Source organism: Lepisma saccharinum, chromosome 2 (genome assembly GCF_977018435.1).
Source record: "Lepisma saccharinum chromosome 2, izLepSacc3.1, whole genome shotgun sequence".
In the NCBI taxonomy this organism is placed as follows: domain Eukaryota; kingdom Metazoa; phylum Arthropoda; class Insecta; order Zygentoma; family Lepismatidae; genus Lepisma; species Lepisma saccharinum.
Window position 1 is genome coordinate 69,208,795 of NC_139230.1, and position 20,843 is coordinate 69,229,637.

The 20,843-nt window shown below is 35.2% G+C and overlaps 1 protein-coding gene across 1 annotated transcript in view; it reads left to right on the forward strand.

Annotated features, from left to right (window-relative positions):
* The window catches only part of Fmo-1 (Flavin-containing monooxygenase 1), a 59,410-nt gene that overhangs the window by 17,049 nt on the left and 21,518 nt on the right, over positions 1-20,843 (forward strand). Inside the window, exons 3-4 of the mRNA XM_083117442.1 lie at positions 8,327-8,445; positions 12,269-12,446. Coding sequence (XP_082973568.1) covers positions 8,327-8,445; positions 12,269-12,446 — 297 coding nt within the window. The remainder of the gene's footprint in view (positions 1-8,326; positions 8,446-12,268; positions 12,447-20,843) is intronic.

A 20,843-nucleotide genomic window follows, 5' to 3' on the forward strand; every position in this document is an offset into this window, starting at 1 on the left:
AAACTTCCAGAAATTGAAGGATCACTCATCTCAGTCACAAGAAAGATAATAGAGTGGGATCTTATTATTCTATCATCTTTAGCCCACACGATGATGGGTGGATTAATGGGGGTGATCAACTCCTCCCCAAAACTTGCAGAGATGTTGTCAGAGGGTGGGAGAGGATGAGCTCTGCCCCTCTCTTAAACAATCTTACCCTACTCAAATAGCCTATGTGAGAAAAGTTTCAGAATAATTTATAACAGAACAATCACACACAAATTCAGTGATAATGGGAGAAGAATAAGATACAAGGAGAAAGAGAAAATAAGATTAAGTCTAGGGCTGAGTGAATATCGATACTAATGGTTCGTTATCAGTCGATACCACCAGTATCACAATCAGAAAGTATTGATTGTAATTTAATCACCGATACTGGTCAATACTATTGTGGAGTCCAGGTGTCTCACAGAGTCTGCAAAAATGCCATGTGACACTTTTGTGAAATCTATACATCCTGGAAAATTATGCAAACTGCATAATTTTCTTTATTTTAGCAACCAGATTGTGGGGAGAATTGTTTTATGATTACATAATTTTTATGTGAATATTTTAAAGTAAAACTCTGGTAGTTTCAATGGAAAACATATCATAAAAAAAATGTATACATATTCTGAACTACTTTTGAATTGGTACAATTTCTAGGTATGCATCAGTGGGAATCAGTAAGAGAATTGGCGGTGGTATTGGTATCAGTTCAACCCTAATTGAATGGGTGAGAGAAGGAAGGAACAGATTCCATAAAGTGTAATTTTTGGGAAATCAACGAAATAGTTCAGGTGCTCAAAATACTTTATAAACTAAAAACTTTATATTGTGAAAGCTCGGACAATAATTCTAAAGCAATACTTCTTGTAAATTGTTCATACGTAAATAGACACAGTCACAAAAAACATCGTGGAATGTTTTCATTTTGGTTCTCACTTGAACGTAGCAAGCAATAAATGCAGTTTTTAAATATTACAGCCCAGTTATTAGTTGATATAACATTACTATGAATGCAAGATAAGTGTTCTGACCAAATAAAATGATTACATTAACAATTATTGATAATAAATTTTAAGTAACATATTTTCTTCAAATAGTTGTGAACTTGCAACATGAACATAATGAATTGAAAAGTATTCTCTCTACAGCACTGCTAATCACTATCAGAAAGTTCATCATATGCAAACTGCATGGATGTAGGCCATGATAAAATGATGTCATTCAACTCCTTGCAGTTGTCTGGTACTTAATGCACAATTTTAACCACATTTTCAATTTTTTATTTTTTAAAATTATTACTGTTTATTGGATCTTTCCCACCATAAGCATTAGTAGTAGTAAGCACAATCTCACAGTCTTTGTAGAGCTTGAATACTTCTCCTAGTGCAGTCTATAAACTCATGTGCTGTCATATATCCTTTTTCTTCTTCTTTTTACATGAGATACTTGTACTTGCTAATTTCAAACACTTCTCTGCTTTGCAAGCTTTTAGTGCTCTTCTTAAACAGAGTAGGTCACCATTGCTTAAAGTTGACTATTTGTTGATTTTCAACACTTTTTACTTCAAATGATGGCTCCTTCTTTTCGGTGTTGAGAGCTAGAAGGCAAACATTCCAGGAATGTTTTCCTTTTTCCCTACAATGATATTTCCTACTGACTACTACTACGAGCTGAGAGAGAGGGAGATTGATTGCTTTCTCTTTGTCAGTTGATGTAGCTTACTTACTTACTTACTTATCTGGCACTATAGTTCTGGATGAACCTTGGCCTCCCCAATTACAGCTCTCCATTCTTCTCTATCCTTTGCAGCATTTCTCCAATTTCTAACTCCTAGGGTTTTCAGATCACTCTCCACTTCATCCAGCCATCAGTTTTGTGGTCTTCCTCTTTCTCTTCTGCCTTCCATCTTGGCATGGTGAATAGCTCTTGGCATCCTTCCTTCCTGCATTCTCTCAACTTGTCCAATCCATCTTAATCGATTTGATTTTACAAATCTCACAATATCTTCCTTTTCTAATATGTTGTCAATTGCGTATTCTCCAGATATTTCCATCTGTAACAGGTCCATAAATTCTTTGTATTATTTTTCTTTAAAATACACGTAGTTTGTTGGCATCTTTGGAACTAATATTCCAACTTTCTGAGCCATTTACTACCACTGGTCTTATTAGTGTTTTATATATTTTCATTTTTGTTGATCTTGATATTAGATGTGATTTTAATAGTGTGAGATTTGCAAAGTATGCTCAATTTCCTACCAATATTCCTTTTTGTATCTCTTCACTAACTTTATTATTATTATTAACTGTTGATCCAAGATAAACAAAACTTTCAACCTCTTGAAAGTTATACTTGTCAACTTTTAGGTCTTGTATATGTATTCTTCCTTTTCTTCTTGTCATTTTCAGATATTTTGTTTTACTTTCATTAATTTTCAAACCCATTTTTTTCCCTTCTTGAATCAAATCCATACCAATTTACTTAGGCTATTCACATTTCGTGCTATTAGAGCTATATCATCAGTGTATGCACAAACCTGTTTAGTTTTGTAGACAACATGGCCCTTCTCTTCAAAGGATTCAAAAACTCCCTGCAGAGCAATATTAAATAAAGTAGCTGACAATGCATCCCCTTGACGTACACCTCTATTTTGTTGAAATGGATCCCCTTCTCTTCCACTTTAAAATACTTTAGCAGATGTGTTATTTATGGTCATTTTAATGAGGTTTACTATATTTACTGGGATGCCTTTTTTTTTCATATAAGTAAGTAATTTTTGTTTGGATATGCTATCGAATGCTTGTTTAAAATCCACAAACAGCATATGTAAATCTTGCATGTACTCATGGAATTCTTCCATTGCCTGTCGTATAACAAATATTTGGTCTGAAGTTGCACGGTCTCTTCTAAATCCACATTGGTATTCACCTATTATTTCTTCAGCATAGACATTCAGTCTTGTAAGAAGAATATTAGAAAATATTTTGTAGGCTGTATTTAGAAGCGTTATTCCACGATAGTTGACACAGGTTAGTTTGTCTCCCTTTTTATAGATAGGGCATATTATACCTACTTTCCACTCCTCAGGTATTTCTTCTCTTTCCCACATCAGTTTAATCAATTTGTGTATCTCTTCATGTAATTTATTTTGTCCACTTTTTATTAATTCACTGACTATTTCGTCCTCGCCATGTGCTTTCCCATTCCTAAGTCTGCTTATTGCTTCCTTTACTTCCTCAATTGTTGGTTCTTCTATCCATGGTTTTGCAGTTATATAGGGTAGGTGTTCTTCATTTGTATCTTCTAGAATTTTCTCATTTAGTAATTCTTCAAAATATCGTGTCCATCTTTCAATTATTTCATCTTCATCTCCTATTATATTCCCAGTCTTGTCGATATTAACAAAATCAAATCAGACAAATTGTTCCTCAAAACAGGGTACTGCAAGGTTCAATTCTAGGACCAGTTTCATTTTTACTATACATAAATAATCTTCCAGAAACTTTATCAGAGTCTCAAACAATACTTTTTTGCATAGTAAAAAGCATGGAACATGAGCAACTTCAAATGAATTTCGTTTTGACAACGACACAACTAAACACCTGGCTAAACAACAACAAGCTTTCCCTGAATGTTAATAAAACAGTTCTAATAAATTTTAATCCAGTAAAACAAACAAGAAACTTAAATGTAATTATTAACAATGAAGTCGTCAAAGAAAGCAATGCAATAAAATTCTTAGGAGTATGGATAGACACAAACCTGTCTTGGGACATGGAAATTACTATTTTAACTCAAATGTTAAGCAGGCTTAACTTTTGAGTTTTACATGATGAGAATTCTGAGAAATGTCTTGTCTTTAAATGATTTAAGGACAGTATGTTTTGGACAGATTCAACCTGTACTTACATATGGTATCTCTTTCTGGGGCAGTTCACCCAAAATGCAGATTTTTTTTTTTTTTTTTTTTTTTGGCAAAAACGGATATTTAAAATTATGAAAAATTTATCCCTCTCAAGCCCAACGAAACAAATTTTCAATGAATTTCAAATATTACCTCTTCCATGTTTGTACATATTAGAAACATTGTACTTTATTCATACAAACTCTGAAATATTCTCAAAAAGTCTAGACATGCACAAGTAAAGAGCTCGTATCCATAACTCCCTCCACCTTTCTACTGTCTGCACATCCAAAACACATAATGGTCTAGGATTTCAAGGTGTAAAACTTTATAACAAACTGCCAGAGGAATTCAAGAATCATAATCCAACTAAATTTAAAATGACAGTAAAGAGCTTGCTAATGAAGTATTTTTTTTACAGCACAGAGGTGTACTTAAATCATATTTTTCATTAATAGACATAACCTTTGATTTTTCTTCTATTTTTTATGTTATGTTATTTTATACTCTTTTATACTTTTTAATATGCTAAAGTATGTGTTAATTCCTTTGTACTCAAAATTATACATGTAATTGACCTATCCCATATCATAGTGCTATTTGTACTCGTATGATCAAGTGGATGGAAATAAATCAAATATCAAATATCAAATATCTACATCCAGTAAGTCTTGGCTGATATCCCTTTATAAACCATTATATTTCTTTATAAAACTTCTTGACTTCATTTTGTGTATTTCTTGTCTCTATAGTTTTAATCTGCTTTTTCATCATCTCTTTCTTTTTGTTGGTCCACAGGTTTTTACTTTCTCTTCTTAGTTGTTCATATCTTTCAGTTCTCTGTGTAGTTTGTCTTTGCTTTATTTTCTTTCTAGCTTCATTCTTTAATCCTAGAGCTTCTAGACAGTTTTCATCAAACCATTCTTCATTTCTCTTATTTTTCATTTGGCCAATTCTTATCAGTTACATTGTTTATTGTTGTCTCAATCTCATTTTCTTTCAATAATCTCTTCTTCTTTTCTTATTTCTAGTGTTTTCTCTATTTCATCTTGATACTGTTTAAGACATTCTTTGTTCTTTAGCTTTTCTATATTCCACTTCTTTCTTTTCTTAATTTTATTTTCTGTACATTGGCAATTCTTTGTCTGATCATGGTTCTCACAAGAAAATGATCACTGTCGCAGTTTGGCTCCATACATGCTCTTACATCAATGCTAGATGATGATAATATCTCGATGATATTAACACATGATCTATCTGGTTTACTGTATTTGATCCTCGTAGTTTTCATGTTCCTTTATATATAGTTTTATAATCAAATAAGGTACTTTTTATTATCATTCATTCTGAATTTGCAAAATGTATGAGTAATTTTCCATTCTCATTTGTTTCATGATGCAAAGAGTATTTTCCAGCTACTATTGTTGTTACTCTTGTCCTATTTTTGCATCGAAGTTGCCTAATATGATTTTTATATCATAGATTGGCACTAATTCTAGGTGTCTTGATTGATTGGATTGATTTGGTGTTTTAAGTCCACTTTTATGCACAGTAAGGCTAATCTGGACTGGACCTACAGTTTAAAGTGGGATCCACTAGGTGTCATGAGAGTGTATCATAAAACTGTTCTTTTTCTTTATCTTCCTTGTCTTCAGTCGGTGCATGAATTGAAAAAAATGTCATGTTCTTAAATTTTTCTTTTAATTGTATTTTACATATATGATCTGAAATTGGTTCAAAAGAGAGAATGCTATATTTGGTTTTCTTTGTTCCTAGCTGCCCTGTTCTCTTATCTGGCCCGCTATACAGTATGCTTTAGTCTTTTTTATCAATTCTGCCCTGGCTATTCCATCTAATTTCCTGTATAGCTACTATATCATAACCATACTTAAGTATTTCACTAGATATTTCATTCATCTTACCAGGCTGTAACATAGTTCTCACGTTCCATGTTGCTGCTTTTATATACATTTTCCTAATCCTTTTCCTATTAACATGCTTTTGTCTACTTCAAATTAATCCATCTGGCTTTGTCTGTTTTTGGGGTTTCTGAACAATGTATTTTTTTTTCAATGTAGGATCGTCAGGTTGATGCAGCTTAGCTTAAGTAAAAAAATGGCTATCTCAGCTCAAAATGACCAAAATGTGGAATCTTTACCTTCTTTCTCTCACCCATTCAATTAAGGCAGAAATAGGGATAGAGAAAGTAATAAGAGGGATACAGAAACAGGAAGAAGAAAGAGAAAGGTAGAGAAACAAAAACCATTATTGATAGAAAGAGATAGAGAAATAGAGGATTAAAGAAAGATTGGTGGAAAAATAGAGACAATGAAATAGAGTGAGAGATAGAGACAAACAAATGGAGGAAGGGAGACAAAGATAAATGATTGAATAAGGAATGAGAATAATTGAAGAGGAGAGAAATATACAAAGGAAGATAGGAGGAAGACAGAATGAAGAAAGGTACAAAGCAAGGGAATGAGAGAATTATATCAGCAAATGACCACTGAAGCAGAGCCCTGGTGGAAATATTCCACTTACCCTTGAGGCTACCTGAATTAAATTAGTTTGCAATGTCACTGCAAACTAAGTTAAAACTAAGTACATATCATAAATTAACATTATTGCAGATTTTTATTCATCTCCAGACACTGCAGGACAGAAGATTAAATGCCAGCAATGAACTTACAAACTTGAACTGTAAAATTTGATTGTGCAGTAACTGTTCTGTCACATAGAGAGGCATATCAGGCTCAAATCCCTATATATATGATTACCCCATACACGTGTATGTAGGGGGTGAACATATATAAGGTGCACTTATACTTCATATTTCTAAAAGTGCAGAATCTTGATGAAAATAATTCTATACCTTTCAAGCCTTTCTAGGAGAATCTTTTAAATTCACACCACAATGTATAGATCATGATATACATGTAACTCATTTATCTAAACTCAGTTAATGTGTTATTTTCATATACCTTACAAATGCTATTTAGATGTTTTACAAAAATCTGATAATTTCTATGGTAGGATCGTTAGATCACATAATTAGAACATTTCATGTAATAGTCTGTTTCATTCTTATAAAGTCTTTATATATGATTTCCAAAAGTCAGTATTCTATAGAACTCTTTCTAGCTTAGTGTATCAATATTTTTACGTAAATTAACACTATTGTCATAAATGAAAAGTTATACTGGCCATATAACAAATAACCTTCTGCTTGTCTCGTATTTTGAGCAATTGAATTACTACTTTCTTGGTTATTTACTATGCCACATCAGTTTCACTAACCACATAAAAGCAAATCATCATATCTGTAAAGCCAAAGCTAATGTTTTGGTTGGAAAACTTTGAATTGATTCTCTTTCAATCTGATCCTGTTCATGTGTGTGAAGGTTTTTACTCATCTGTTGTTGTTGTTGAGTTGGTGTTTTAAGTCCACTTTATGCACAGTAAGGCTAATCGGGATTGGACCTACAGTTTAAAGTGGGATCTATTGGAAGTTTCGAAACATAATTTAATACAGCAGCGATGGCGATGAATAGACATGGCAATTTCTCAATTGTTGAGTTAACAGAACGAAAAGATGTCAATCTGATTGACTAGATGACTATAGAACCTGATTTGAGTCCCACTGACATCTTTTTGTCAGAGAATCTTCATCTTGTGCAAGATTGGTTGATTTGGAGTTTTAAGTCACTTTATGCACAGTAAGGCTAATCGGGACTGGACCTACAGTTGAAAGTGCGATCTGAACCACTATGTGCCTCCACCAGGTATCAAACCCGGGACCCCTTGATTACATCAGTTTTTTTCTCTTCTATACCTACATTTAAACAAATATACATCCATATTTAATGAAAATTGTCAAACATGTTCCTGATTATGAAAATTTCTGAAATTTCTTATTTTCATTACAAGTAAGAAAAAAAAAGATCGGCATGATTTTATAAATTATAGCTTGTATTTTTAACATTACTATTACTTGCTTTCTTAGTGGTGAAATGGATTCAGTGCTAAACTCATGATCTTGTCACTGAAGATTATGTGAACATCGGTGTTCATTTGGGTTTAAAAGAACAACAATAATGATAATATCTTTAGAGAATTTCTTCTTAAAGTTCAGAAATTAGTTATCATGGTTTCAGTGAAATTCTCTTTTAGAGTTTTCGCCTTCAAACAGTGGTAGGCATCATGGAGACGATTGGGATGAGATGTTGGTCTGCAGTAACACAGTCATTAACACAGCGAATTATTATTATTATTATTATTATTATTATTATTATTAATGATGATAATAATAATAATAATAATAATAATGGTAGCTATTGAAGCATATAAGAATAATCATATTTGAAAGACTAGTAATGCTGCCTTGTTTACTTTCAGTTTCATCATCATGTAAAACTGGTCACTCCTTTTGGAAAAGGCTGGAGTGTTACTGTTTTGGATGCAAAAACTAAGAAAGAGCATGAATACAAATTTGATGCTATAATGATTTGCAATGGGTAAGTAGCATTGTAGATTCTTCTATTTTGTAATAATTACAGAATAATTTAAAAATGAAATGTTATGTATTTTTCTTTTTATATTGTTCTTCTGACCCTTCAGACTAATCATGATGAAGATGAATGATGGTTAGATGAAAGTGATGAATAGACACTCACAAGGAAGAACAATTGCTAATATGAGGTCTCAAACCTGGGACCATATGTGGTGAGATTGTGAGTCCAATACCCAACATGCTCTTCCATCCAGGTGAATCAATATATTATATTATTAACACTTAGGAAGGCACAGCTAGTTGACCAATGTGCGTGAAAAGTAGTTTTCTTCACACACACACATTCATAAATTTCATCACAAAAACCACCTTATGTGACAATATTTTACAAAATATATATTGATAATTTGTCTACTTCTTTTATAAAATAATTTGTTTGAATTATTTCTGTTGATCGGATCATATATTGTACAGATTGTAACATGATATTGAAGAGATCACTATTTTATTACTAAATTTCTAAGATATTGTTTACATAATGTGTAAAAAATAGAATAAAGGAATGTAATTGAATCATTTTGATGCTATGTCACTGAAATGCAACAAAAGAGTATGGAAAATAATATTACTTTGATTGATTTGGTTTATTTTACTTCAATTTTCTGCCACTTTTGGCTAATTGTGAAGATGAGTGATGATATGATGAAATTGATGAAGGGACAATCACAAAAAACACCCATGCCCAGGCCAGGACTCGGACCCAGGACCCCTAGCATTGTAGCATGCTGTGCTAACCACTCTGGCAATTTTTTTCCAAACACACTTCCAGACACACTGATTGAAGTATTTTAGTCACTTTATATATTTCCATTCGTAAGCTCTAAATTTATGTTTGTTAGCATTGTCTCAACATTGGTGACTGGCCTTCTCAGTACCCCTTCCACCCAATGGTGGCTGGTTTTCTGAGTCTACACCTCAGCTGGGTGAACACCTAAGCCTCCCATCTAGAAAAAGTGCTATCACCCTTCTCAATTACCCACACCTGTATGTGTGTACATAAAGATGCTAATTGACAATTTTATGTTATTTATTTCTGGGCTTAACAGGAATGTGATTTCTGAGAGTAGGGAAGGAGGAGCTTTGCTGTTCACTTACTCTTTTTACAGAAAACTTTATATCTTGTTTCATCTGCTATGAAAAACATAGCCTGATTTAATTATCTATGTTTTAATTTCTTCATGATACACTACAATACATAGTTCTGAATCTCCTTCAGTGTTACTCTGAAAATAAGGCCTGATCATAGGCAGAATCAGGAGTATTGTGGCGGGGTCAGCCATCGAGACATTTTAGTTTTTTTTTTTCAAGATATTGAAAACACTTTCTATATCTTACATAAAATCAAGTCTCTGAATGTGAGAGAAATAAATGATCTAAAAAAAACAGGGGTTCATTCATGTTACCCCATACAACCAGGACAAAATGACCATCTGTGTTATGTATGCACTTAATCTGTGTTATATTTCCAATTTGGAATTTTCAAAACACTTCTTAATAACAGCTAAGATGTGCATAAAAATATATGTGCAATTTTCGTGATGTTTATGCACAATATGGTTTACTACACCTTAGAGTGATCAATGTGTTCTGGTATTTTGAATAGTATAGTACCTGACTCAATAGCCAAGCATGTTATGTGGTCAACTTTTGATCTCACAACTGAAGTTCACAGGTTCGAGTCTCAGCCTGAGCATGAGTGTTTTTGTGAGTGTCCCTTCATCAAGTTCATCCTCATTGTTGTGGTTAGCCAAAAGTGACATAAAAACCAATGCTAAATAATGACAATAAAATACAAATAGTGCAGGAATAGTTCGGTATGGTTCTGTTTAGTCAAAGGGATCGATACAATAAGTGTGAGGCAGGGCCCATAAGGCAGGGCCAGTTACTGATTATGTTGCAGTGTTGCACAACGACCGTATATTTCACAACAAAATTTCATACTTTTTGTTAGTATATTTTTTCATTTGTTTTCCTATTAAATATATTGAACATAAACAAACAATTTTTCCCTTCATTGCTGCATAAAGCAAATTCCATTATGATCTGTTAAAAAAAGGGAAGCAACCTGCAAGATTTCACAGTGTATGTGTAGACGCACAGGTACGCGTTGCAAAGCCGGAGCAATGGCCTGATCTCTACTGCGAGGTCGGCTTGGTCGTTGCAATGGGTTTACAAAACACCAAGGTCAGGCGACCCGTTTCGGATCCCCTGGTGGGTGAGGGAAGAAGAGGAGGGACCAGCAACAAATGCTTGATTGCTAATTCTTTCATACACCGTTAGAGAGCAGCAGCATTTGAACAGCAGCCAAGTTCTCACTGTCCTGTGTCATAGAGCAATAGACAAAATGCCAACATTATGCTAAGATAAATATTTTATTTTGGGGAGAATCTTAACCTAATTTAAATTATGCTTGAAACTTGTAACAATCTGATTTGATTTGTTGTTTTTTAAATCCACTTTATGCACAGAAAGTCTAATCGGGACTGGACCTAAAGTGGTTTCCGAACATTAGAGTATTTCTTATGTAATCACAAAGAACACAATTCTGCATAATATTCCTGGCGAATAAATGGAAACTTCAGATTTTGTATGATGATTATTAATTGTACTCCTCGAAAGTGTCATGTGTCAATCACATTATAAAGTGCTCCCCTGTGCATAGCACCATGCCATGAAGGCGTATAGGGGGTGTGGGGGTAACGCCCCACACTTTCTTGATCCGGTCGTGAGTGATGGTGATCAGCATCATGCCCCTGACTGCCTTTACCCCCCAGGGTTTCCCCCAGGTACCCATGTTATTCGACGCTGGGTGGGCAGCGGGGCCGCTTCCATCGTTAGAAAAGTTCCTGGATTTGAACCGGCCGGGAATCGAACCCTGACCTTTAGCATGGTAGTCAGACGCGTTACCGACTGAGCCACCGCGGCCACCTATATACATTATAAATATATACAAATTAAAGTTATATAAATACATTATATATATATTTGCTGCAACCACCAACATTCTGAACCACGAGCTGCCACTGCCATAAGGCAAAGCCCAGCTTGTCCTTATGGCCAATACTTCCATGAGTCATGGTTACTTTTTCCTTTTTAGAAAGGATGTACAGTTTGCTCTCCTCCTACATATATTGTAATTCAAATATATTTTCTCTTTTACATAGTTCATAACTCCACATTTTTTCCAAGGTACATGGAACTATTTTTAATGTAAATTTATTTTTCAAAAAACATTTTTGTTTTGTCTTGCTTGAAAATATTTGATGTGAAATATTGGAAAAAGAGGAATTTTATACAGATAAAATTTATATTAAAAAACATCTGTTCTAGATACACAATAATCATTCTTCAAATGGACAGGTTACATAGGGTTTTATAGTATATCTTCAATGTGTGCACCTTGAACATAAATGCATTTGTGCTTGCGACATTACCAGAATCTCTTGCAGAATGTTCGGCATAATCATATCTGCACATTGCACAATGTATTCCTTCAGATGCTGGATGTTCTGAATCTTAACTGAGTAGACGAGTGTCTTTAAATAACCCCAGAGGGCAAAATCCATTGGTCTGGAGACCGTGGTGGCCACTCAATGGGACCACGGTGACCGAATCATGCACCAGGAGAGTGGACATTCAACCATTCACGGACAATTAACGAGACAAGGACAACTTCCTATGTAACCTGAATTTTAACTCACCCTGTAGAGATGCTATGTTTGCTATCTTTATTTTATTATATTCATATATTACTTTCCCTTACATAGACACTACAATACTCCATACATTCCTGATATTCCTGGAGATAACAAATTCTATGGCTTAAAAATCCACAGCCATGACTACAGAACTCCAGATACATTCAAAGGAAAAAGAGTTGCTGTTTTAGGAGCTGGGCCTTCAGGAATGGATCTTGCACTGGAAATATCAAGTGCAGCTAAACAGGTATTAACTAATATATTTTGTAGTCAACTTAAATTCAGTTCTTATATTATTAACTGAGAATATGAATTAAACTTATCCTTATTGGGAAGAATACAAACTTTGGTTGTAAATGGAAACTACAAAAATACTTTAATTAACTTGTCTATGAGCATTTTTTAAAATAAAATATTAATTATGCACACGTGTGTGTTTGCTGAGAGCAGGGGTATGGATATCCCTGGTTGAGTTTGATATCTATATTTTGCTTTACTTACCAAGAATACATTGTACGTGCAACAATTCTCTTACAAATTTGTACTATATGTCCAGAAAATAAATGCTTGGTGGCTGTGGCCAAATCTGGAACTAACGATGGTATGAGAAATTATTTGCAACATGTAACAATGCCCCTTCACATTTACAATACGTGAGTTTTGTCACAGTAATGTAGATGGGAGAGAATAAGTTGCCACAGAAGTCTAGTTCTGAGTTGCAGACTTTAAGTCTATTCCAGCTTGTAAAAATAAGCTAGTGTATGTTAACAAAGTTTGCAAGATTGCTCACGATCCTTAAGACAAAATTTCAAGTTAGTTTGTTGGAGTGGTAAAGTGGGAAAGTGGTAAAGGTTGTCTGAAGATCGCAGGTTCGAATCTCTTTCAGAGCCAATTAAGTAGAATTAGTGTATTGTCGACATTTATAAGAAGCAAAATACGATAAATCTAATTCCTCATTGATGCCACTTAGGATGTGTTTTTCGTGTAGTTTCTCCAATACTAAATTACTTCTTAACAGGAGGCAATAGGGTGGACTGAGAGATATTGGTGAAAATCTTAACCTAAGGAGGCCCACCCTGTGAGGTAAAATATGAGTTGATTGTTTATAAATATAATAGAAGAACAATGACAACCCATATAGCAACATATCGCGAGGTCCTGGGCGAGATGAGAATACGAGTTCCCAACCTGTTTTTAAATTTGAAATCTCAATGTGACTCGATACAAAATCTTCAGAGATACTTTAGCAAATTATCATATTTATATAATAAATTAGTGAAGAAAATTATATTTTATAATTTCACTCACTCTAATAATGTCTTTATTTGTTTTCCAAGAGCTGAAATAGGTATGAAGCTGTAGGAAGGAAGCAGAGGCATCTCCTGAACACATGTGGTGCATACTATGCATGCGTCAATTGTGGGAAAAAGGACATCTTGCTCTGCGATGACATTAATGAGCATTTCTACATTCTAATTTCTTCATATAGGAGAAGTATCTATTTTACACGGGAGGACTCAACTAACCTTATATTACATGTCTTGGATCTGAAGTGAAAGAAAGTAATAATTCTTTTCCCACAATTGATGCATGCGTCACTTCAGATCCAAGAAATGTAATATAATCTTAGTTGAGTGCTCTCGTGTAAAATAAATACTTCTCCTATACGAAGAAATTAGAATGTAGAAATGCTCATTAATGTCGTCGCAGAGTAAGCTGTCCTTTTTCCCACAATTGACGCATGCGTAGCATGAACCGCATGATTAGACATATCAGCCTAACTGTTATTTTTTAATAAAAATGTAATGGGTTTGAGAGTAACTACTCGATATTAAACTTCTTACAAAATGTGGAAAGGCATGTGAACGAGACATACATTTCTTGCTTTGAATATCATGCAAGATCAAGAAACAGTGGAACGTTAATCTGGAAATTCCTAGCAGCCACGTCAAAAATTCGAGCTTTTATTGAAAAAAAATATTGGTTGAGTTATGAATAGAATTTCAATTTTTAAAACGAAAAGTAGCTAAGAACATATTAGGTTATATGATAAACTAAAGGCTACAAGATTAAAAATCAGCAACTTACGTGTGTGAGTATGAGATTTTTCGTACTACGTTTCGGAGGTTACACTACCTCCTTCTTCAGGTTGAAACGATGTATATTCAGACACCTGACATGGTGCCTCGTCGTGAAAGTGATGGTTAAGGATTTAGGTTAAAATGTTGCATGAAGGACACTTTCTAAAAAAGAATGTAAATAACACATCTAAAACTGCGCAATATTCATAAAAAAACAAAAGAACATCCAAGGCTGAAGTCGGTGAACTGCCGACCAGTGCTCGGGGTAGGCGAATGCACGGTGTCAGCCCATACCTGGAGAAAGAAAACTTCTCCTCCTCAATCCTTCCAAACTGGGGCTCGGGAGTCACCAATCCAAGGTGAAATCGACTTCCACCTCGTCGGCTTTCCTAACCTCAGGAGTAACACGGAAGCCCATCAGTATGTTAGGTTATATGAGTTGACAGATTTAGTCCAGATCTTAACATTATAATTGTGTTGTTAAATCTGTAGCTGTATATAAGAATCCGACTGAGGGATGGCATGGGTCCGAGTCCGCCTGGGTTCTCGGCCTGTGTATAGGACCGGTAGCAACTCAAGATTGTGATTAAATTGGGGAGATACGAGTGAGTAGTGTAACCCAGTTTCAGAAGTCTCCTATAACGGCTGATGGTTTGACTTACTGACCCCATGTCACCCCATTACCGGTTGAAGTTCTCCACACTTTTATGTAGTATTGTGGGAGGGAGGTTGCAGGCTGGCAGCTGGAAGATAGGCCAAGACCCTTCGAGGGCTGGCTGTCGTGCCATGTGTTATTTATTATTTATTAATTTAAGAAGGAAAAATCTAAGGTGCTTTTCGAAATTAGCAGGTGAAATCATGGATTAAAAATGCATGTGCTGTGGTTACAGATTAAAAAAAAATCGCTGTCTAAATGCGGATTCAAACACACACATGTTGGTGCCTCATTGTCCAAAAAAAGAAAAAAAATCTGTAACCAGGCTCGAACACGCATCCTTCAGATTGTAACACTAATCACTCACCTACACCTTCTATTAATAGGTATTTTTTTTACTTATCGTGTAAGTTTTCGAATTGTTTCACTACTGGCGACGTGAACTTCTTTTCACTTATTTTCTTTCAGATGTAGTTGTTTTTCCAGATCGATAATTTTTTTATCTCCTGCCACCTATGGACATCCTTATGGAATACATTATTGGCATGCAGATTACAGAAAAGAGAATATCTTAGTTTAAAGAAAACTTGAGGTGGGAATGATGTGTTCAGTCACACTTTGACCTCAAATTTTTTCATCTTTGACGTTTTGCCACCATTTATTTTCTGGACATATAGTACAATATGCTATGGTAACAGATATATTGCTATGTATAGATAGAAAGTTAACTACTATAGAAACACCAGAAAGTTGTAATGCATAGAACAATAAATCTATATTCATTTTCATGTTACTTTTTCCATGGTAACAGTAGCACATATACATAATTTTAATTTTTTGCATCCAAATGGTGAAATACTTGGGATATATAATTGGTTCTAAGTTTTAATGTGTGAATAGGCCATAAAATGTACTTTTTGTTACTGATACCAAACAGTAGTAACAGAACATTGTAAAAACGACCTTCAAGGAAAATGGTATGAGTAGTAGGGCTGTTAAAGTCTGACCTTGCTGGTCTAACATAGAAGAAAAGAAACATTCAGGTTTTCTTCAATTAAAAATAATAAATTGTTGCATGTAATTGACTTAGTGAATATCTCTAAAACAATAAGGTGCAAACAATATAGAGACTTATTTGAAAAATTAGTACAAATTTCAACCAATCTCTCCAGACAGATTATCGCACAAAAGCGTGGACAGAACTAAGCTATTTTTGTTCTTTAATATGAGCCGAACTAAGTAAGGCTTCTCCTTAAACTGCGTTGAAAAGTTATGCCGAATTTTTACTAAGGGAGGTCATCGTGAGCCATTGGACATTGAAAATGTAAGTTCAATGCTACTTTCAAGGTTCGCATTGCAAGGGAAAGTGTTACAAACGACATTTTGATGAAAACAAGTTAAATATTACATGAATGTGTATGGATAGAGCCACATATTTATGGTCTTCAAGATTTTAGTACAAAAACTGGGCACATTTCAGGATCAAAAGCAGTATACAAAGTAGCATTTCAATGTTAAAGTGGTAAATATAACACTAAACTTGATTTTAAAAACTACACTTATTAGACAAAACCTTCTTCTAATTGGGGTTCTCATTCAACTTCAGTTCAGATCGTACATGGCAGCAGAATTAATATATTTTCCATGATTTGCATAAATCGCAGGTTAATTCAGACTTCAGAAAGTGTCATGTCTGTAAATAAACTCTTGCAGTGTAATTAGCATCATTTTGTCTAAACCATGGCAGGAAAATGCACCTCACACCTTTCAAATACATCAAAAATGAATATTACAGTGGGTTACTTCACATCCCATGTTTCTTTCAAAAACGGAATATGCATGCCCCTATGTATGGATGACCAGAAAATGATTGTGCTACAAATTCCCCAAGAGTGTATGACAAGCTTGAGACTCTTGAGGGGTCACATAAAACATAAAATTGACAGTAGGAATTGGTTATAGAAGGAAATTCATCATTTTGCCATATTTTCCTGCCTTTGACGTTCATTTTTTTTAGAAATACTGGACCAAAAGGGACAGGGTTATGAACCCAGCAACCTTCCTTGGGCATGTCACTGGACATTGTTTATCCTCATAAATAAAATATGGAAATGTACACTATGTCAATAAGGAAAGTATTTAAAAATTTTCATTCTTATTTGCATTAATAAGAGGCCCATATTGTAAAATATTTATGTAGGCCTATATACGAGAATAAATATAAAACTTCTACTTACCTATTTTCATGATTTGAAGTTCGGAGCTTCCTTGTTGGTGCAGTGGTAACATTGTTGCCTTGAAACTAAGGGGTCCCGAGTTCGATTCATGGTGGTTTGGATACCACTTCAACTGTAGGTCTGATCCCCATTAGCTTATCTGTGCATAAAGTGGACATAAAAGAAAAATCCACACCGATTTGGAGCTTATCGTCATATGTAAGCCGAAAACATAGCTTGTTAATTATGTCCCTCATTTCAGTTCACTACACAACAGCACATATCATTCACAAAAATACAATCCACTCTCTACTGTATTCACACATTGCCTCTAAATAAATTCCACACACCAAGGAACCCTTAAAGATCACTTGACGTAATCTAGAGTAGAAATGGTTCTTCTCATTTCGGTAATTTTTAGATGCACTCAGAACCATTCCCGCTCAGCCAACAATTTTCTCCTCCCCACTGTAACTCTAGTTGTTTGAAGGTCAACAACCTCTTTTTCAACTCATCTGCAAGCGTTCAATGATGTTCTTGCCCCTTCCATATGCCACACTTTCTCCTTGCCTGCGATAATTTAGCTTCAAAATTCCCTATTCCTGGGAAAATTACATGCTGGAAAAAAATGGTTTGCAACATTGACCCAGACTGTTTAGGAAGTTCAGAGGGAATTTTCCCGCCATATGCAACCCTGTTCCCTCTCCTGTAACAGTTTGGCTCCACAATTCCCCATTCCTGGGGAAATTACATGCTGGGAAAAATTGGTTTGCAACATTGATCGGGGTATCCTTAAGATTGCTCTGTCACACTCGCCAGTATTCATTGCTTGCCAGTCACCCCTGGAGTTGCCCACCAACCACCTCACAAATTCAAAGAAAGTGGGCAATGTTTCCAACTCCTAAGAAATCAAGGTGCCAACTCCTAAGAAGTCAGGTTCATCTTCTCATTGAAATGAACAATTTTATGCACATTTTTGATAGATATTTTTTTCTGCATTTTGGTCACTGAGTCTGGGCTTTGCAGATAGCCTAGATAGCCCTGAATATACGCCCCTGCCTTCCACCTTGGTAACCAACTATCCAGAAGACAACCTCACAAAGAATACTGACACCACACCACCTATATTCATCACCCAATAACACCCATATCTCTTTAATCACACTTAGACTACATTACTGCCTCCCTATTTCTGACCCCTACCCATGCACATCTCAAGAAAGTTTGGAACATGCACACCTGCAGTAAATTGAGTCTCAATTTTTAGTGTTGTTCCAACAATGTGAGGGGGTGAATATCACAGATAAGACATTTCCACCTTGTAGATAATATGAAATGATCACTCAGAATTTATACTTGTATCAGAGGTGTTACCTGAAGGGGATTCACAGAGCACACGAACCCCCAACTGAAAATGGAAAAACTTCAATTTGTTTTCTTCTCTGCTTTATAAGATACTACATTTCAAGATACTTATTTTACAAAGCAGCTTTTTTCGTTCATAAGGTCTTCACAATGCTTCAAATTTACCAATTTCCTCCGAGTGTTGACAAGAAAAGCTTACCAAATCAGGCAGAAAGAGCCCGGGGCACATCTGATGCTATGAACTCCCTCTGCCTTATTCTTCCTGTGTTCTTCTTGCTCCACTGAAGAAGCCAAGAGAAACCAAGGGGGAAACTGGAAATCAGAGTACGTGCTCCTTCCAAAAGAAACTGTCAACAGATGGCTGCAACTGTTAAATGTGTAGATGGCAGCGGAGGTACAATTATTTTTTTTTCTTCCCAAGTATTTTATTTTTCGTTTCCTTTAACCTCTGTATTGGAGAAAAGTAAGCACACTTTGAGTTGAGCAACTCAATCAATCAAACGATTTCGCCAAAAATTAAGGCCGCAAACTTCCTCAACAAGTCCATTGCAAAAAGTTGTCATGCACCGGAAGCCTTGCAGTTGCATGGTGAAGGTTTTGTTTTCAAACACTATATCACCAAAATGAGCAGATTTACACTTACATCGACATTTCAAATGTGTTGCTTAAACCTTTAGATAATGTAGACGAATCAAAAAGAAAAAAAGATGAAGACACTGCTAGTAGAAAATAATATTTATCTTTGTACACATGTAAGCGAGTATGGATAAATAAAACAATAATTTTAAGTATCGCAAATTGCAATTCACATCATGAAGTTTGAGCATTGCCAATGAAATATAGGAAAGCTGCTGTGAAATTACAAATAGCTGTTGAAATTGAAAAAAATAATAGTAATAATTCGTTGGTATCATGGTTAATGGAAAGGGTGGTGGGGTTAATTTTTAGGAATAGGTAAAATAATTTCCAACACTAAATAAGGAGAGAAGAAGGCATTTCAATAATTCAAACTACTTTAGTAAATTTTCCTTGTTTTTGAGGGCATTGATGGGCAAGGGGGATGTTAAGTGGGAAGGATAAATCGAAACAGGGGCAGCGATTAGGGGGTGCGAGGGGGTAGTTGCCCCCTACTTTTCCCCCTGCACTATGCTAAACCTTCTATACAGAGGGAAATATACTGTCTTTGTTCCCCCAGTTTTGGCACCTTACCCCTGGTTCTGGAAGTCAATCGCTGCCACTGAAACAAAATAAATGAAAATTGACTTGTGTTTCATAAATGGATTTTTGCTGGGTGCTCTTGTGGAGTGGCTAGCACAATACAAAGTCCCAGGCTCGTATTCTTCATAAAACATGCATTATTATATTCATATTTCTTGTTTTACTTTATTTTATTATTATTATTATTACTCTACAATTTGTTAACTTTTTTGTATGCTCACTTAATCAGTGTCACTCACATTTAGCATTTTCTTCTCTGTGATTGTGATCAATGATTGATTTCTATGTGTTGTAGCCCATCTCGGTCTTGGGGAGGGGGGGGGGGTAAAATTTTATCTTAATACAATTTACTTCACACAACGCCACTAACTTGTAACTTGTAACTTCTCTTTGGTCCAGTCTTTCAAAAAGTGGCAACAAATACAATAAATGAAGGTCCAATGTAGCACTACTAAGAAGAATTCCGTTGGATGCCCATTTGCATTGTACATTGTAGAAAACTTTCATGGTTCATTGCATGTAGTATCATCATCATCATCATTGAAGTGAAATATCATCAGTTTAGCTACAAGTGAAAAAAGGAAAGTCTTATAGTGTTGCGATGTGTTTTGCAAATGCAGTCGCAAAAATACCACAGATGACCAAAGAAAAGATCACAGAAGGAGTGTAGTTAGGTGGCAGTATAGATCTTTCGTGTTCAAGGTTTTCTAAGAATATTTCATTAGATAATTATGTGATCAAGCCCAAAAGTCACTTATATACACTATATAGTCAAAAAGTCACTGACACCCTTGTGCTCCAAGCATGGGCGTCAGCGGGAGGAGGGGGGGGGGGGTCGAACCAGTCGGTCGACATCCCCTGGGTATTCTCATCTATTTTTTTTTTTCAGGTTATCGCAATTTAAAAACGAACTTTATTTCACTTAATCTTGGTTGTAACAAGTAGGCTTCTTATTATTCATATGTTAGGGCGTATCCAGGGGGTGGGTCCAGGGGGTCCAGACCACCTTCCCCAATTTTGAAAATACTATGGCCACTAAAAGTTCTTATGTATCAGCAGGGGTGTCCACAGGAGGAGGGGGGGGGGGTTATGGTGCAGGTTGTGCCATC